This window comes from Archocentrus centrarchus, chromosome 17, assembly GCF_007364275.1.
Source record: "Archocentrus centrarchus isolate MPI-CPG fArcCen1 chromosome 17, fArcCen1, whole genome shotgun sequence".
NCBI classification, from domain to species: domain Eukaryota; kingdom Metazoa; phylum Chordata; class Actinopteri; order Cichliformes; family Cichlidae; genus Archocentrus; species Archocentrus centrarchus.
The window spans coordinates 18,361,502-18,378,662 of NC_044362.1; the positions used below are offsets into that span (position 1 = coordinate 18,361,502).

Below are 17,161 nucleotides of genomic sequence, written 5' to 3' on the forward strand. Positions count from 1 at the left end.
AAAGAGGCAGTTTTTAGCTCCAAAATTAGCATTTTATTTGGATGGTTGGGGTCAGAGATGTATAATTTGTGTTCCAGTACACATGGTTATCCACAAAGCTTAAGTCCAAAACCCTTTTCCAGTCTTAAAGCTGATTCCGTAATTAGTGGCGAGCATGACATCCCACCCCACCCCCACCCCTTTTTGGTACAAATTCAACAGTTGTGCTGACAAGATCACTACTTTAATTTTTTTTTTTTTTGTCAATGTTTTTTTTTCATGTTTTTCTTACAAAAAACTCTCTTAACTTCTACACATTTAATGTCACCCAGATTTTTATTTTTTTTTTCACTTTGTAAATAAATTTGGGAAACAACATTTTTTTTTTAACCTCCTTCCTGTTGTCCTGAAAAGATAAAAACATGCAAAAAACTTGAATTTGCAGTTCAAATTATACATTTACAAGTTTGGAACTTTTTGCACTTCTTCATATACTACATCAAAAGAAAGGATAAAGAAAAAAAAAAACATTATGTACACACATCTTTTTACAGTGAAGTAAAACTTGAAAATATCAGATGATGACTAAGGCAAATGAAGTGTACATAGATTAGACCAAAACGTTTTTTTTGTTGTTTTTGTAAAATACTACATCACTTCAAAAACAAAAAAAAGAAAAAAGAAAAGGGAAAAGGGAAAAACAAAGCTGCTACAAAAGTATGATTCATAACTCCCTTTATTTGCAACCAGCTGCATCATTTTTAATTTTTTAGTGAGAAAGTCTAGAAGTCTAGCATACTGTACAGTGCTGCTCATAATTGTTTTTCTTTTCCATCCAAACTAACAAATGATCCTTCATTTTCTCCATCTTTGTTTTTTTTCTTTTAAATAATCCTCAACAAACAGGAGCATTTTTGTAACCAAAGGAAAAATAAAAGCATGTAGAAGCATACCAGAGTGTAACATACTTTGTTTGAAATCACTCCAAAAGTCAGTACCATTAAAGCCTTGAACATAAAACTAATCATTTAGATCCAAAAAAATGTACAAAAAGGCACATTATATCCCAGTGCTTCTGTACTGTGAAATTCAAGTGTAACTGAGCGCATTCAATACCAACAATCTGAATGGTGACAGTCCACCGGTGTTCCCTCCCTCTCTTCCTCCATAATTGGACCACAGCCTATGCCTAAGCTTTCAACAAGCATATGTATGCGTAGACTACAACAATAAGCCTAGGTTGGTTGTTTTTGAAAAAAATTCTGAATCAATGTTTATTTTTTGTTTCTTTTCTGTCATGGTTCTACCTCTCTCTCTCTTTCTCTCTCAGGGAATATCAGCTGTCCATGTCCATCAATAGGAAATCTTTCATTTTCTTCATTTTTTTCTCATCTTTATATCCTTCAGCATGTGACTGTGTGTCCTAGTCATCACTTCCACCGTACATGTCTGCCAGTTTTCTAAAGCGAGGGCCCCAGTCGTTGAGGTAATCGTAGTCCTGGTCGCCCCCGCTGCTGGAGGAGTTGAGGGAGCTTAGGGAGCCGGCTGTGGAGCCACTGCCTTCGTAGTCGAACACTAGCAGGGAGTCGTAGGGAGGGGCGGTGGGGTCATTGTCTGCTGCCTTGAGTCCCTGTGCAAAAAAGAAATAAAATCACAGTTAGATGGTAAGATTAAACACTCGCTCCAACAAGGAGTGAGTCACATAAAAATAGCTCTCTGCCACCCACTGCTGCACACAAACGGCTAATCTGTCCTAAAAACAGTCAGTTGTTCCCTCCGCACTTGTTCAGGAAATAAGGTTCTTGTCTGGTTTAATCAAGCTCTACTGTTCCTGTGAGTTTCCTCTGTGTTTTAGTTGGGATTCTCCTGATGTTTCTATCTGATGCCTTGATCAAAAGCCAAGACTGACCATGACCAGTAGCGTCAGATGACTGAGGCCCCATTTCCCCCACTGACTCCTCTGGCTTTGCACTCTGGCACTGATACACTGTTATCTATCATCAGATCAAGATATCTGTAATATTTTAAATCTGAATGTTAGCTAAACATTAATCCTGTTTCAACCATGAGAGAATATGCCTCTATATGGTATTGTGAAGCCCACAGTGCTGATGGGAGTGGATCTACTTTGAAGATTATGTTTGACATTCCCAGAAATCCTCACACCGGCGTGAAAAGTCCTCGTGGATTGTTATTGATTTCCAGCCTCCTTTCTTAACGGGACTCAGGAGACTTGATGGATTGCTAATCTAGGAGTTGAGATGTGCTTTGGCCATGAACCACTTGGATCCAGGCTTTGTTTCTCCCTCTTATCACCGGAACTGAGGACGCCCAACAAATAATAAATGAATTAAATTAAGTGGAGCAACATAACGCAGAGAAACGAGACCTCAGCTCATTGGGAACTTGTCAAAGATTTATAGTTTCCTCCGTGCTGCCATTATGGCGCAGAAATACTCTCAAATAAAAAGATGTATTGAATTAAAGTGCCTGGGCACTTAGCGATTATTTTCCACTTGTTAGCTTTTGTTAAGTATTTGCTCAGGGCTGTGGTGCTGATAATTTTGTGGGAAATATGACAGATGGATCGTTCATTACAATTACAACCATAATCGCTCTGCTGGTTATAGCCCCCTCCATCTACAACCACAACCCCACTGGCAGTTTCATAAGGTTAGTCAATCACAGAAGTCACTGTAATTTCATTGTTAACTGAGTCATACACTGCACTGGAGATAATAAGGACTCTTAGTGAAATGGCGAACTCACGCTCTCTTTTTGTGCCACAGCTAACAAAGAGATGTGTAATCAAATCCACTGTTGTTGCTAGTCACACCTAACCCTGCCAGGCAGTAGGCAAAACAATGAAGGCAGTCACTTAAGATTTGTCCCACCTGTGAATAATAAAAGGTCATGTCAAGTTTTTTGCTAATGCTAATACCCCCCCTCCAAGAACAGACCCCGAGTTTACTAATAGACCTCTGTTTGTCAGACTGTGAAGATGAAGTCCTTCTGCTAAACCTATTCCTATGTTTTGTCCAGCTAATTTAATTAGGAGCCACAAGCTCCTGGGGCATGTGCAGACCATTCAGGATGGATATCAGACACACTTCCCCTCCCCCAGCCCGCGCTGTCTCCCCACTCCTCTGCCAGATAGCGCTATCAGTTCGGTTGGATTCCAGCTCCATGTGCACGCTGAAGCGACCATGACTGAGCTTTAGCGGCAGTCAAATTTGGAACTAAAAACAGCATTTTCTAGGTCAGGATGCTCAGAAATGTCTCAAAGGTCTTGTGAGCACAATAAAATGTATTTTTAAAAAAAACAAAAAAAAAAAAAAACAGGCAATCAAGAATGGTGTGCACTGTCAGACTGCTCTAGATGGGGCAGCACACACTAAAATTCCACCACATATTAGCTGCTACGACAAGTAACATGGCTCACGGTGAGATTAAAATAAGAGGTGCCTGAGTAAAGGGATCTGAGAGATAGATGTTCAGGGGCAGAGCTGAGAGTACAAGCTCTAATCTAAAAACATGGGCACCATCCAAAAACTAGGGGAGAACTCCATTTGTAATGCTGTGAAACTCTTGTCTGTTGGAGCTTGTGAAAAATATATGACTGCTCTTTTCATTTTACATTCTCCCTTCATGCTGGAGTCAATGATGGCCTCAGGCAAACGAGGGCACGCCGAACTGTTCACTGCGATAGAAAGCCAATGTATTGCTTCTCTCATCTCTTATTTCTATGCTGACACATCTATAACTCTACTTTGGCGGAAAGTGAGGAGAAAAACAATTATATCCAAGTGAGTTAGCATCATGTACTTTTTGAGCTTTATACATGTCTGAGTGGATATTTGTGAAATGAGAAAAGTTTCAACTTTCTGCTGGGAAAAGATGAAAACAATTCTCATAACGACTGATTCAATTTAAAGTATTTCTCCCGCTACTACGAGGGAGCGCGCAACTCCTTGATGCTCAGTCATATGAGCCAAATTGTTTATTTAGATACAAGTTTATTATAAGAAAACCGTTCAGCTTGGAAATGAAATTCAAGCTTTGCAAGATCTCTGATCCTTTCATTTCTGCTCTTATCCCAGGATTTGATTTTCAACTTACAGCAAAACAATGTCAGCTTTCAATAACGTGACTGGCTGACATTTTGGTTTTGTTGTTGTTTTTTTTTTTTTTACCTCATTGATGAAGTCTCCAATATCTCCAGGGTGGGGTGCTGCTGACCTCATTGGGTACTGTGGCTCAGGGTGGAGGGGCCTCTCGTCTAGACGGCGGATTCCCACTGGCTTGATGGCATCGGGCTCTATCGTGTCCGGCTGCTGGAGCTGACTCAGGTCGTAATCCTGGGGAACACAGACAGAAGGGACTTAGCTAAGCAGCGTGGCAAGACCCTAAACTGAGTATGATTATTTAAATAGGTAAGCACATCCTGTGCTGTAAGTAGGAAGAAGGAGTTCAGCTCAGTGGAGGGGGAGATTTTAAAGTTAGAATGCAGCGAGGAGAGTTGAGGGAACATGAGGGAAACTTTAATCTTCTTGTCTGTGAAGTACAAGCCCAGGGACAATTTGACACATAAAAAAGCACCAGCACTGAGGGGGGGCCAAGCTGACGACCACATCATACGCTGCAGAGTGTTTGTACTTGGGCGGTGTGCTGCAGAAAGGATGTGCAGGCGACTGTTTTGCTCTAATCAATGCCCAGACACGGGATGGTGGATATGCATAAGCCATTCCTAATCCTATTAACATTACCAAGGCAACCTGAATGGCTCGCAGTTTGCGCAAAGTCATGGGCAAGGAAGGAGGAGGAAAAAAGGATGAAGAGAGAAAAGGAGTTAAGAGAGAGAAAGAGGTGGTGAAGAGCAAAGCAGCTGAGCTGAATGACTGGATGGTATCAGGGTGACGGCAGATATGATAGAGAAAATGCCATTTGAGAATCAGAGTGTGTGCCTAATAAGCGTGCATGATGGATTGTCCCTCTTTAAGAGATTTTCGTAATCCATCCATCTCTAATATCCCCCTTCAAAATTGTCTTTGCTCAGTTGCACATGTACCTACACATAGATACTCGAAAGAGGGGAAAAACTTGTAGATATTTGCAAGATAAGAAAAAAAAAATCCCAATACATTAAACCCTGGAATGAAGCACCAACATCCTAGATTTAAAAAAGCAGTCAGTTTACAAGCACTTTACACATTTTTATTCTTTTTATTATTTTTTTTTAAAATAATTTAACTTTTGTGCTATTTGATTTTATAGCCAATAACAAAAGCCCTGATGGTAGATGGAGACTAACAATGGTCACACGCCGTGCAAAAAAGACATCCATCATCTTTGGCTCATTTCAGGCTGACTCCCATTTCACCTTGTCTAAGGTCGTGCTCCAGAAGGGTCAGGAGCTAGTGACAGGAATTGCAACAGAGCCATATAATGGCTGAACTATGCAGGAAGGTCTAATGACATACCAGCCCCCTTCAGGGATCTGACTCTTCACACATACACTGGTCTGATGAAATGGTTGCCACTGGCGACTATGACCCACATTCAAAGAAGACTAAACATTGTTAAGCCTTACACACTGAGCTGACACAAACACACACACACATATATATATATATATATATATATGTGTGTTTAATGTGCTGAAATGTGAGAGAAAGGAGATATTACTCTAAAAAAAAAAAAGAAAGAAAGTCCAAAAGGACAAGAAACACAAGCAACTGACCAAGCAGCTCTGAAAACATCCCCAGGGTGGTCAACCATATTTGAAAAAGGAAACAGACTATCAGTCAATTTGCTGTCAACACTCAACACAGTTTACAGAACAGTTTTATAGCACATTTTCAACCACTTTCTTATTTCTAAGTATCATATTTCTGCTATTTTATATTTTTTTTCCAGCATGCCTTACAGACGTTGCTTGCTCTGTTGCAGAGGATCAGATCAGGAGATTACTACCATTCTGATGTCCATGCAATTATAAGTTTATCATTAGCTCAGCATAAAGACTGGAGACAGGGCTGCTGGTAGGCAGTTGTTACATTTGTAAAAAGCCAAGCTTAGCTGTTTCCCCTTCTGTCGACGGGTTACTTCTTACTGTGGAGATATGAGCGCAGTATCCCTTTTTCTCATATATGGTACTGCTAATGAAAAAGAGGATTAGAAAAATCCAAAATTTTCAAACTGTTTGAAAAACTGTGGATGTCATTTTTCAGTAATTATTTTCTTTTGCTCAGTGTTATGAAAGATTCCAATAATGACCAAAGGTGCAAAAAGCAAGCACCATTTTCTAATACACTGGAATTATCCCTGAAGTTATGTTATGGTTCCTCTAATCTGCTGAATTTCTTCTTATCTGTGTAACAAGTGTTTTTTTTTTTTTTTAAAGCATGCCTCCAAATTCACACTGCTGAAGGTTAAGGCGAATCAAATTATCCCGAGGTCACTTAAGGAAGCAGATGACTCTTTCGCTTACTTTTTTTTAAACCTTCAAACCTGTGTACAACTACTTGTCCATTTGCTTTTATTTCTGTATTTTTTGTTTTTTTCAATGTGTGTTGAGTGGGAGCCTGATCAACTGTCTGCCTTTGATGAAATGAGTACTTCACAAACCAATACAAAACCAGGGCAATGGCAGTGACAACTAAACTCATATACTCTCAGAGCACCCAATGGTCTGACACTTCAATTTCCTCCCCAGCGGGAGATAGGGAGAACAGAGGTGGGCATTATAAAGACCACATTGCTTCGAAAGTCAGGTCCATTTTTTACCCAACACTGACTTCACCGATTCCACAGACAGGACCATTTTCTCCTGGCTCCCTGCCCTTCTCAGCGCCACTCAAAATGGAAGCTTGTTTTCCCTCAATAAATCGCTGCACCCGCTCGTTTGCCTTCAAGGGGTGTTATATCATGCGGCCGTTTCCTTCTCAACGTGTTTTGGGCCACAAGTTTGTGCATTTTGTGTTTGAAAGTGAGGATGTGAATACACAAGTGGTTGCACTCCCTCCCCGTCTAATCACTGGCAGATGTGTAATGGCTTTCCAGTCATATTGTTACCTTAGACGGGGCTTCATTATTGTGCCACAGCAGATGTCTGTCTCTAAATGACATCAGCTTACCAATTACAAGTCTCCGAGGCTAATTTGGCACTGCTCTGGGTCAGGCTAGGGTCTCCTGCACATTTCTACTATATCTAAGCCACCGAAGCACTTCAGCTGGCAGCAAGAAAATAGCCCATTTGGTATATTACTGCCTTTTTTTTATGAAATGATTCCATTTTACTAACAAGGGGTTATTAGGACAATTGAATTTGTGTCTGTGTGAGCCTGATCAGTGCAGGATGATACAGAGATGTGACTCTATTGATGCCTGTGGCACTGTATGTCTGTTGTGTCTATGTGTTGGTGTTAGGTGTTGCGAAGCGGAGAGCAGTTCCAGTTGAGAGGCATTCCCAATATTTCTGGAACCGATTGGATCAAAATGAGTTTGCCTTATTGACTCCAGCTTTCGATTCCCAGCTCCCTTCTAGAAAAAAAAATACTTTCAATTTACAATAAAAACTGTCTTACTTCTCATTGTGAATTGCTCAAGTGTATCCTAAAGCAGCACAATGAGCAGGACCCATGCTAGAATGAAGCATTGTAAGTCTATGTATGCTTGTAGACAGAATCTAGGTGGTCCTCTTTGTCCTTAAGAGCTTCAGCTATGCAGAAATTGCTTCTGTGCTGCATAAATATGACCTGAATATTCCTCGCCAACACAGACCACACACTGTACAGCGACATGATGTGTACAGCAGCATTCTTCTACAGTTTGAATAAGTGATAACAAAAAAGTTCTCTACAAAAACAAACTATGTTTTGTTTTGTTTTTTTGCTGATGCCAAAAAAAAACATTTTAAAAACCAAATTATAACTGTTACTGAGACGACTTCTTATTTCGTGTCCTCCTGTTCTGAACTGTTGATAAAGTGCAAAATATAAAAAGAAATACTTTGCTTTTGTAATGTATTTCTCTGTTACTGTATTATTAATGTCTAAGTAATGTAGACATCACTACATACAGTACTGTGCAAAAGTCTTGAGCCACCCTTCATTTGTTTTCTTTTCCCAGGAAAATGGGAAACAGCTGTAGGGATTTGGTGAAACGTGTGTAAAACATAAATGGAAATACAGAATATAAGACAAAAACAGAGGCTGTACAATTCTAACAAGCTGTGAAAGTCAGTATTTGGGATGACCACCTTTATTCTTCATGGAGGCCAATCCATAACTGATGGTGTTCCATTGTGTGTTTTTCCATCCACGTATACTTTTGCTGCATTGGCAGTGTGTTTGGGACAGCGTTAATTTCGCCGACAAACTATTTTCGTCATAGTTTTCGTCAACGACCCTTTTTTTCATGACGAAAACGAGACGTTAACTAAATAAAAACTATCTATAGGGATAAAAATTACGAAATTAATTGACACTTTCATCAATGAATGAAAATGAGACGAAAATGCTCGGCGAGGATGACATCCAATCAGAACTGATTCAATTTTGTGAGAGGGCGGGACAAGTTAGGAAAACATCCAATCAAATGCACAGTTGCACAAATTTGATCTAAAGCCACAGGCCAAACTAGCCTGTGAATTTTTCAGGCAGAGCAGGCCTACTAATCAATATTTTATTGTTATGCTCAATAAACAAGGTCAGGTAAATAAAGATGTTGTTTGATTAATATGTTTGTGTGTGTATTGGTCTTTCAAGCATTAATAATATTCCATAACTTTTAATAAATGTTTATTTTTGTGTAAGTGTGTATAATGAATAAGTCAAGGGAACTCAAAAAAGGCATTTACATTTTACACCCTTTATATTTTAGTTGACTGAATCGACTGTAGATTTAGTCGACTATATTCTTATGTTAATTAGTCAAGTAAAACTAAACCAAAACTATTCAGATGACTAAATTATGACCAAAACTAAATTACATTTTCGTCAAAAAAATATGACTAAAACTAAATCAAAATTTAGTCAATATTAACACTGATTTGGGATCATTGTCATGCTAAAAATGAAGTTGTTGCCAATCAAACACTTTCCAGATGTTATTACATGATGGATCAAAATCTGACCATACTTTTCTGTCTTCATCAATCCATTAATTTTGATGATTTTCCTCTGAAATGCAGTCCCAAACCACGACAGAGCCTCCACCGTGCTTTACAGATGTCTGGCGCTGTTGTTCCTCTCTCCTGACCTTCTTTGAACATACTGGCGATTTTTAGAACCAAAAATGTCAAATTTACCACTGAAACTCAGTCCAGTTCTTATATAAATTGGCAGACCTCAGACTTTGTGATACTGTTCATCTGCTGTAGATATAGATAGTTTTTTTAGTCCTGCCACTTCTTCTTTTGTCCTCCATTTGTCATTTTCCTCACTGCACACCATCCTGCCACATGCCAAATTTTCAGATAACAGCTCTTTGGGAATCAGCTTCTTGGTGCAAAAATACTATTTTATGCCTGTCAAGCTGTGTTATCTTTGGCATTTTTAGTAGATTCAGGTAAAGTTATGGGAGGGAAAAATGTGTGTTTTTGTGAGAGATTGCTAGTAACCAAGAGCCTAAAGGTTTTAACTTTCTTTGCTTAGTTTTCTGTTATGCATGCACAAAACACTGGTGCCTTTTTATGCTTGAATGAAGTGTTAAGTGGCTTAACAAATTAAAAAAAAAGTATTCCTCTGAAAATGTCAGGTACAAGAACTGCACAAAAAAACAAAAACAAAAAGACTTTGACAGACCTTCAGAAAGCCTGTAGAACCTCTGCTCAAGACCACATTAAAAACAAGAATGGGTCGTTGGAAGCAAAATATAAAGAAATGATGGGAGGCTCAAGGGTTGTGCAAAGCACTATATGATTCATTTATTATTTATTACTAATTTAACTCTTCAGTTCAACACCATGTGGGTTTTATGAAATCTGTTTCGGCCTGGATAAATCAGTTAAAACCCGAGTGGTACTCACAGACAAAGAAGTACAAACTGAAATGTTTTAATTGAAATATCCAAGGTATCCACCCATTTTTTTAACTGTTTATTCAGGGCTGTAGGAGGCCTACAGGCCATCCCAGCTGACTTTGGCCACAAGGCCAAAATTACATCCACCCAAATTGTTATTCAGTGTGCTGACCACATGTTTATTACCTGATCCTCTTCTCCTCCACCTTCCTCATCATACTTCAGGATGTTGTCTCTCACATCATCCTCAGGATCGATAAGGAGCTGCTTGGCCTGACGTTCTTTATCACGGCGCTTCATCCACACCACAAACATCAACACCAGAACTAGCAGGCAGAAAGAAAGAGAGAGCTCATAGATGGAAAAATAATAACTGGCATTCAAATGTAATCGGATCCGATGTTTTAGAGCTTGGATGTGGGCCTGATCAAGGCTATCTTTTTGGTAATCCTGCAGTAATCTAGTGATATCTCGGATAATGTTTAGCTGTCTTTATAATCCCTGTGTGCATTCGTGTGATGTGGCATTTGAGAGAGGCACTGAGATACTCACTGAGGAGGATGATGATGCAGAGAAGGATAGATATAATGGCGCCTGTGCCTAGACCGGCGGCCATGATGTGCTGTTGGTCAGTGCAGTCTCCGTTGATGTCGCACTGGCACACTTTAATCCGCAGGTAGGAGGTGTTAGACATGGGCAGGTTGCCCGAGTCTGTGATTATAATGGGGATCTCATAGATGCCACTTTCAAGGAAGCCAATCTTCAGGCTTACCTGAGCAAAGTCACCTGAGAAAAGACAGAGCGGTAAGAGAGTGAGCTATCTTAGGTCCTTGTTAGAGGAAACGCATTCAGAGTGGTGAGTCTAAAGATTAAATAACTTAGATAGATAGATAATATAACCTATCTATCTATCTATCTATCTATCTATCTATCTATCTATCTATCTATCTATCTATCTATCTATCTATCTATATATATATGAATATATATATTCATATATATATATATATATATATATATATATTTATATATATATATATATATATATATATATATATATATATATATATATATATATATATATATATTCATTCTCTTCCGCTTATCCGGGGCCGGGTCGCGGGGGCAGGAGCCTAAGCAGAGAAGCCCAGGCTTCCCTCTCCCTAGCCACCTCCTCCAGCGGGACCCCAAGGAGTTCCCAGGCCAGCCGAGAGATATAATCTCTCCAGCATGTCCTGGGTTTACCACGAGGCCCGGAACACCTCACCCAAGAGGCAGCCATATATATATATATATATATATATATATATATATATATATATATATATATATATATATATATATATATATATATATATATATATATATATATATATATATATATATATAGATAGATAGATAGATAGATATAGATATATAAAATAGATGGAATGTCTTTCATAGGGGTTAACTCTAAACTCTGAACGCTCATTTGTATAGACTATGTTCGCAGCATGATTCCGCTCCTATTACCACAAAATGCAACATAAATTCCTACCTGGAAGTTGCATCAGCATATCTAATCCAAAACATGGTCCTGATTTGGATTTGGAGCTTATAAATCTACTGAATGCGTTCTGATAATGCTGCTTAGGCTAAATTCCCAGCTGCGATAATCCAAATGCCATTATCCTATTAAGATATATTCACTGCGTTTCAACTCGCACTATCTAGTAGCTAACACACAACAAATGAGTTCCTACACTCAGGTTTTTTTTTAAATTAGCATAAACAATTAATGACTGCTGAGTAAGGTTAATGTATTATTTCATTGTCAGATCTAGCTCTGTGACTTCTACAGCGTGCTACTAATACACAATTTTCATAAGTGTTTCTATAGAGCATAACAAATCAAAAATACACCACTGCTGAATGGTATGCATACTGTAGGATTTGATATATTACATTTTTTCTAATTAATTATTAAATGACACTTTTATTTTATATCAACAAACACAAACGTGGGTAAGTAAGGGCCAAACGGCTGAATCAGCTTCTTTAGCATGCTATCTTGGCAACAGCAAAATGATGATTAGTTTCATTTAATTAGCCCAAAGCCTGTGTGTCTAATCAGCGAGGTGAAATCATGCTCTGTATCTTACCACTGATTCTTGTTATGGTCCAGTTTCTCCTAACATCAGATGGCTTGTTGGCTAACTCAAAGGCGAACGGTCCAGCATTTGGGTTCAGGTCTCCATCAACTGCAGTGATGTTGATGGCATTCGGGTCTGGCTTTTCACATATCCCTACCTCCTGAGGGAACACCTTTGGGGCATTGTCATTGATATCCAGCAGGTAGATCTGGAGAGTTCCCGTGCCACTTGCTGGGGGTACACCTGTGTATGCAATAAAATACACACACACACTTAGCATCACATTTTTTTTTTTTTTTTTTGAGAAAAAGAGTTCTGATGAATTCACGTGCAAAGGAATACTCGCTATAGCTGTGCCATCTCTCGTTTCGCAAACATTATTCGGTGGACAGAGAAGACTAAAGTAGAAGTTCATGCTTTGGTTCCCGCTTTAAAATGATTTTTCCTCTAGTGGAAGAAGAGCCGTAAAAAATGAATACTGATCTGAGAATTTAATTTTATGCGAGAAGATGGGCCGAAAGAGTTAGATATCAGAACATTTGGTGGGTGTGTGTGTGTGTGTGTGTGAGTATGTTTGTATGTGTGCCTGAAGAGCGTCTTCCTGACGAAGGGCACGGGACGGGAATACTAAAGCAGACAAACAGAGCCCACTGTCGCTCCTCTCAGGCTCCTCTATGTATTCACTCAGCTAAGAGGCTTTTTTACCATTCAGGCCACGCTCAAAGGAGCTAGTCATCCAATCCTGACCCATTAATGCTGAGAAACCTCTTTATTGGTGGAGTTTTTAAGCCTATTGGCCTAAGCTATGCTCCGTAGAACAGGGTAAACCTGAACAGAGGTAAATCCTGCCAGTTCAAAGACGAGGTGAATACATCCACATGCTGGATGACTCTGGGATTGCTAGAACATTAACCTCCAAATAGGGTGGTTGGTGTTCCAGACGTGGCAAGTGCCTGGTATGAGGTTGACCTTCAAGAATTGAGGATGTCTTTGTGGCTTTAACTGAGAGAGATTTTTTCAACAGACACGGTGTACTTGTGCACTGGCTTCAGGTAAAACACATCACAAAGTGATGCTAGGTGGAAGATTGACCTTTGAGACGGAGGACACATTAGACTGCTGGGCTTCTTTTTTGAAAGGGGAGTATTAGCTCTTACTGCATGTTCCAACAATAGTGGCCTGAAACAACCTGTCTAAAACACAAAGACCTGTGCATCACAGAAGCTCAGCAAGTTTTGTTTTTTTTTTAACGAAATACTTGTATGAATTGCATTAGTTATGAACTGAGAGATGCCTACGTGAGGAGGAAGAAAACTTTGTACGCCCTCTCTAAACCTTATACAGAATGTGCTTTATCTGAAGAAGTGTGAAGACAAAATGTAACCAGTCCTAATGTCACTCTCTGACCTTTATCTGGGTTTCATATTTGTGTACCTTGTTATTGAGAACTGACAAAAAGGTGTTAAGAGTATGTCTGATTTTCATCCTCTTCCCATGTCTGGTTTCATTATTTGTCTGCATGCACCAAGGCAGTGTTTCAGTTACTTCCTCTTACAACTACACTCTTCCTGTACATGTGTTTTCTGTGTATATAAATATGGAGCTTAGATAGTCATTTGGTAGAGCGCTTATGATTGTCCAGGCAAGCTGTGACCGTCTCTCTTCTTGCAAGAATAAATCCTTTTTACCGGACTGATCGTGTGGTCTTGGTTTTTGATAAGTTTTAGAATTTATCCAACAGTTACGTACCACTGTCAGTAGCCAGGAATGTTGCATTGTACAAACTGTTCTTCACATAAGGTGACTCGCGGTCCAAAACGGCAATTGTTGTGATTCGTCCAGTGTTTGGGTCAATCTTTAACCAGTTGGCTGGATCGGAGAGTTTTGAGTATCTGAAGAGAAATACAAAGAGATTTAGACAGTGACTCGTTATTTCAAGCCAGACGGTATTTACCAATTTCTCCAATAAAACCAATGAGCAAGTCTCAAACGTTTAATTCTGTTTTCTGCTGGAAAAAAAGTCTATATTTCCAACTTGGCATTTTATTCTTTTCGTCTTTATTAGTTTACACAGAATAAATATTTTAGACCATGAATTTTTACATAATTATTCTAACTTTTGAGAGCAGCCTCACAGGGGAAACCAAACTGGCTTGTTGTTATCAGTAGCTCAAACTAATTTGTAGGACAAGCCGTGGAATTACAAAGCTAGCTCATTTCTCATGGACTGTTTTCAAGCAGATAAATACTTCCACTGCCAAGTAGCTGTGATGAAAAGGAAAAAAAAAAAAAAGTCTTGCTGAAGAATGAGCTGGAGACTGCTGCTGGCTGCTTAGTGATATCTTAACAGGCCTAATGGAGAGAATAGCTGTCACCTTAACCTACCATATCACTAAATATTTTTCACACATACTACATAGTACTATTCATATTAGAAGTTGGGTGTGATGTACTTTAAAAAAAATGGGAGTAGACATTCTAGGAAATATGACTAACTTTAAAGATTAGAGGAATTCTTCAAAATTCCTACATCTGTGAAGCGGACTTCAGTCATTGGAAGAGGTCTAATGTTTCAATCAGACTCTTCTTTTTACTTTTTCCTGTAAAATGTACCTGATGGATTGCTGCATGAAGCGATCGGGATCCTGTGCGCTGAAGGTGGTCAGTATTGAATCTGGCATCATTCCTTCTTCCAGCCTAATGAATTTGGGGTTGGGATCAAAATAGGGACTCTCATTGACATCTATCACTCTGATGGAAACAGTGGCAGTGGACTGCCGGGGAGGGTGGATGCCTCTGGCCAGGGTAACTTCGTTCGTCGCTTCCACTGTCAGCACATATGTCCTACTGATTTCATAGTCAATAGGCTGAAAAGCAGTAAAAGGATAAATTAAATCATATAAAATGTCTGCTTATATGTCATTGATCAGAAAGCAACCAGAATAACTAATTCCTTTCCTTCTTTTTGCCTGAAAAACGTTATTGTGAACAGTTGCCTTGAACGGTGGGATGAGATAAAGAGACGCAATCCTTTTGTGGTCAGTTCAAGGATACGAAACAGCAGGAGAGCTGCTGTAAGAGAGGTGCAACCAATCTATTCCATTTGAAATTATGAAAACAGTATTTTAATCTTTCATTGTGTTTTGAAATTTTACATTTTCACAATATTTGCTAGTAGCACAGCTTTTACACAATATGAATTAGTCACTAAATTAACCTTTGTTCAAAAAGGAAGGGAAAAAAAAAAAAACTCTGGAAACTGCTGCAGTTTTATCAGTACTGTTATACAGCTGCCTCACACAAAATGATTCTTCTACTTTTCAGACGATTAATCAGGATGAATTGTTAATTTGTTCTCTTCATTAACAGGAGGCAACACGACATATGCGGCAACTTTCTTTTGATTAAATCCAGTGCACTTGATATTGTTTGTCATGTTATAATCAATTAATCACCTAAAGAACGTTCCAACATGCCAGATTTTTACGCAAGGCCAATTACATATCATGCATCACTACATACATACACTATGCATTTCCACGGGATTACAGACTGTTTGAAGAGGTTTTTCAAGAGGAGGCTTTACCTTGACAACTGTTACCAAGCCCTCATTAGTGGTCGGATCAGTGGGCACGGAGAACCTGCCGGTGGGGTCGCCCCCGGTGATTTTGTAGACAGCATTCCAGGCCGGGGTGTTGGGCTGGTCCTTGTCAGTCACTGTCAGGTTAGCCACAATGACATTCACGCGGTTTTCAGGAACCTCGCCGAAGAACTGCATGAATAAACCATGAACACAGAGAACAGCGAGCTCTTAGTGATACTGCTGTGGCAGCGAAAAATACACCGAGCCTTGCCTCACACAGCACAGCAGGACCAATCTCGGGTAAATAGATATCTAAGGTAACTTATCATGTCGTCATGGTCATCTCACTCCCTGTGCTCCAATGATAGCACAACAGTAGCATTACAAATTTCAGTGATTCGCAGGCACAGTAAGTGCCTCTTTCACTCGGGCAGACATCCCTGTGGTTGCATGTGTCAACATTTGGAGGGGGATATAACACTTTACGCATGGCTGGTAACTTGTATATCTGTGTATGGCTTCAGAAAATGCAGGGCAAGCAGAACTAGGTAAGTGAGCAGAACTGATGGCTGAGTGCATATATCTACATCGGGGTGAAATAGGAGTCCTTGCGGTGCCTCTTTTACGCTAAGATTACTGTGCTGACATCTCCGGTATGAGCTTGTTCCTTACCGTCTCAGCAGTAAACTCCGGCGGATTGTCATTAATGTCAGTGACTCTGATGACAGCGGTGGCCGTGTTAGAAAGGCCATACATGGGATTGCCCTCCATGTCACTGGCCTGGATGATCAGTGTGTACTGAGGCACTTTCTACAGGGAGAGAAAAAAACGCTGAATTAACACCATCAAAACAATTTGCATAGGATTCATTCTTAGACGACTGAATTGACCGGGGTTGACTTTACAACTGTCCCCAATAAAATGGTAGCACACTGTAAATCAGTATTGATGTGTCCAAATAAAGTGAAACAAAACTGGATAGGGTAGCTTCATAATTATCATGACTCATGGTGGGTTTTTATATAAATCTGATTTATTTCCCATGGGGTACTGTAAATTTGTTTATGTGTGTGTGTGTGAAAAGTACACCTCTGCTATGAACACTATCATGAAGCTAACAAATGACTCCTTTCACATTAAAAACCGCTCAGGTGATGGACCAGTTGCTAGGTAATGAGAGTCGGCCAAATTACTTTCATGGTGGTAACTGGCAGACATAAAATGGTGGCCCCCAGGGCAGAAGTGATTGAGCAGCCACCTCAGCCAGATTGCCCTCACTAGAATTGAACCAACTGGCAACTAGGTGTATATATTACTTTATTTATCTTAAGACAGGTCCAGAGATAGAAAAATAAGATGAGAGTACAGCTTCTGGGTTAGAAAAAAAAAATAAAACAACAACAAAATAATAATAATAAAACAAAGAAAGAAGGTGAGAATGAAG

At 39.5% G+C, this 17,161-nt stretch overlaps 1 protein-coding gene across 2 annotated transcripts in view; it reads right to left on the bottom strand.

The window, feature by feature from the left end:
- Positions 1 to 227: 227 nt before the first annotated feature.
- Positions 228 to 17,161, bottom strand: part of cdh2 (cadherin 2, type 1, N-cadherin (neuronal)) — a 63,034-nt gene continuing 46,100 nt past the window's right edge. The window contains exons 8-17 of one of the 2 annotated variants that reach the window (XM_030751626.1): positions 16,390 to 16,527; positions 15,721 to 15,906; positions 14,748 to 15,001; positions 13,884 to 14,026; positions 12,144 to 12,377; positions 10,555 to 10,788; positions 10,189 to 10,328; positions 4,173 to 4,337; positions 1,396 to 1,609; positions 228 to 1,337 (exon numbers count right to left, since the gene is read on the bottom strand). In XM_030751626.1, the coding sequence (XP_030607486.1) occupies positions 1,403 to 1,609; positions 4,173 to 4,337; positions 10,189 to 10,328; positions 10,555 to 10,788; positions 12,144 to 12,377; positions 13,884 to 14,026; positions 14,748 to 15,001; positions 15,721 to 15,906; positions 16,390 to 16,527 (1,701 nt within the window). In that variant the 3' untranslated portion in view covers positions 228 to 1,337; positions 1,396 to 1,402. Of the gene's footprint in view, positions 1,610 to 4,172; positions 4,338 to 10,188; positions 10,329 to 10,554; positions 10,789 to 12,143; positions 12,378 to 13,883; positions 14,027 to 14,747; positions 15,002 to 15,720; positions 15,907 to 16,389; positions 16,528 to 17,161 lie in introns of both variants that reach the window. The other variant, XM_030751625.1, reaches the window with a different exon arrangement.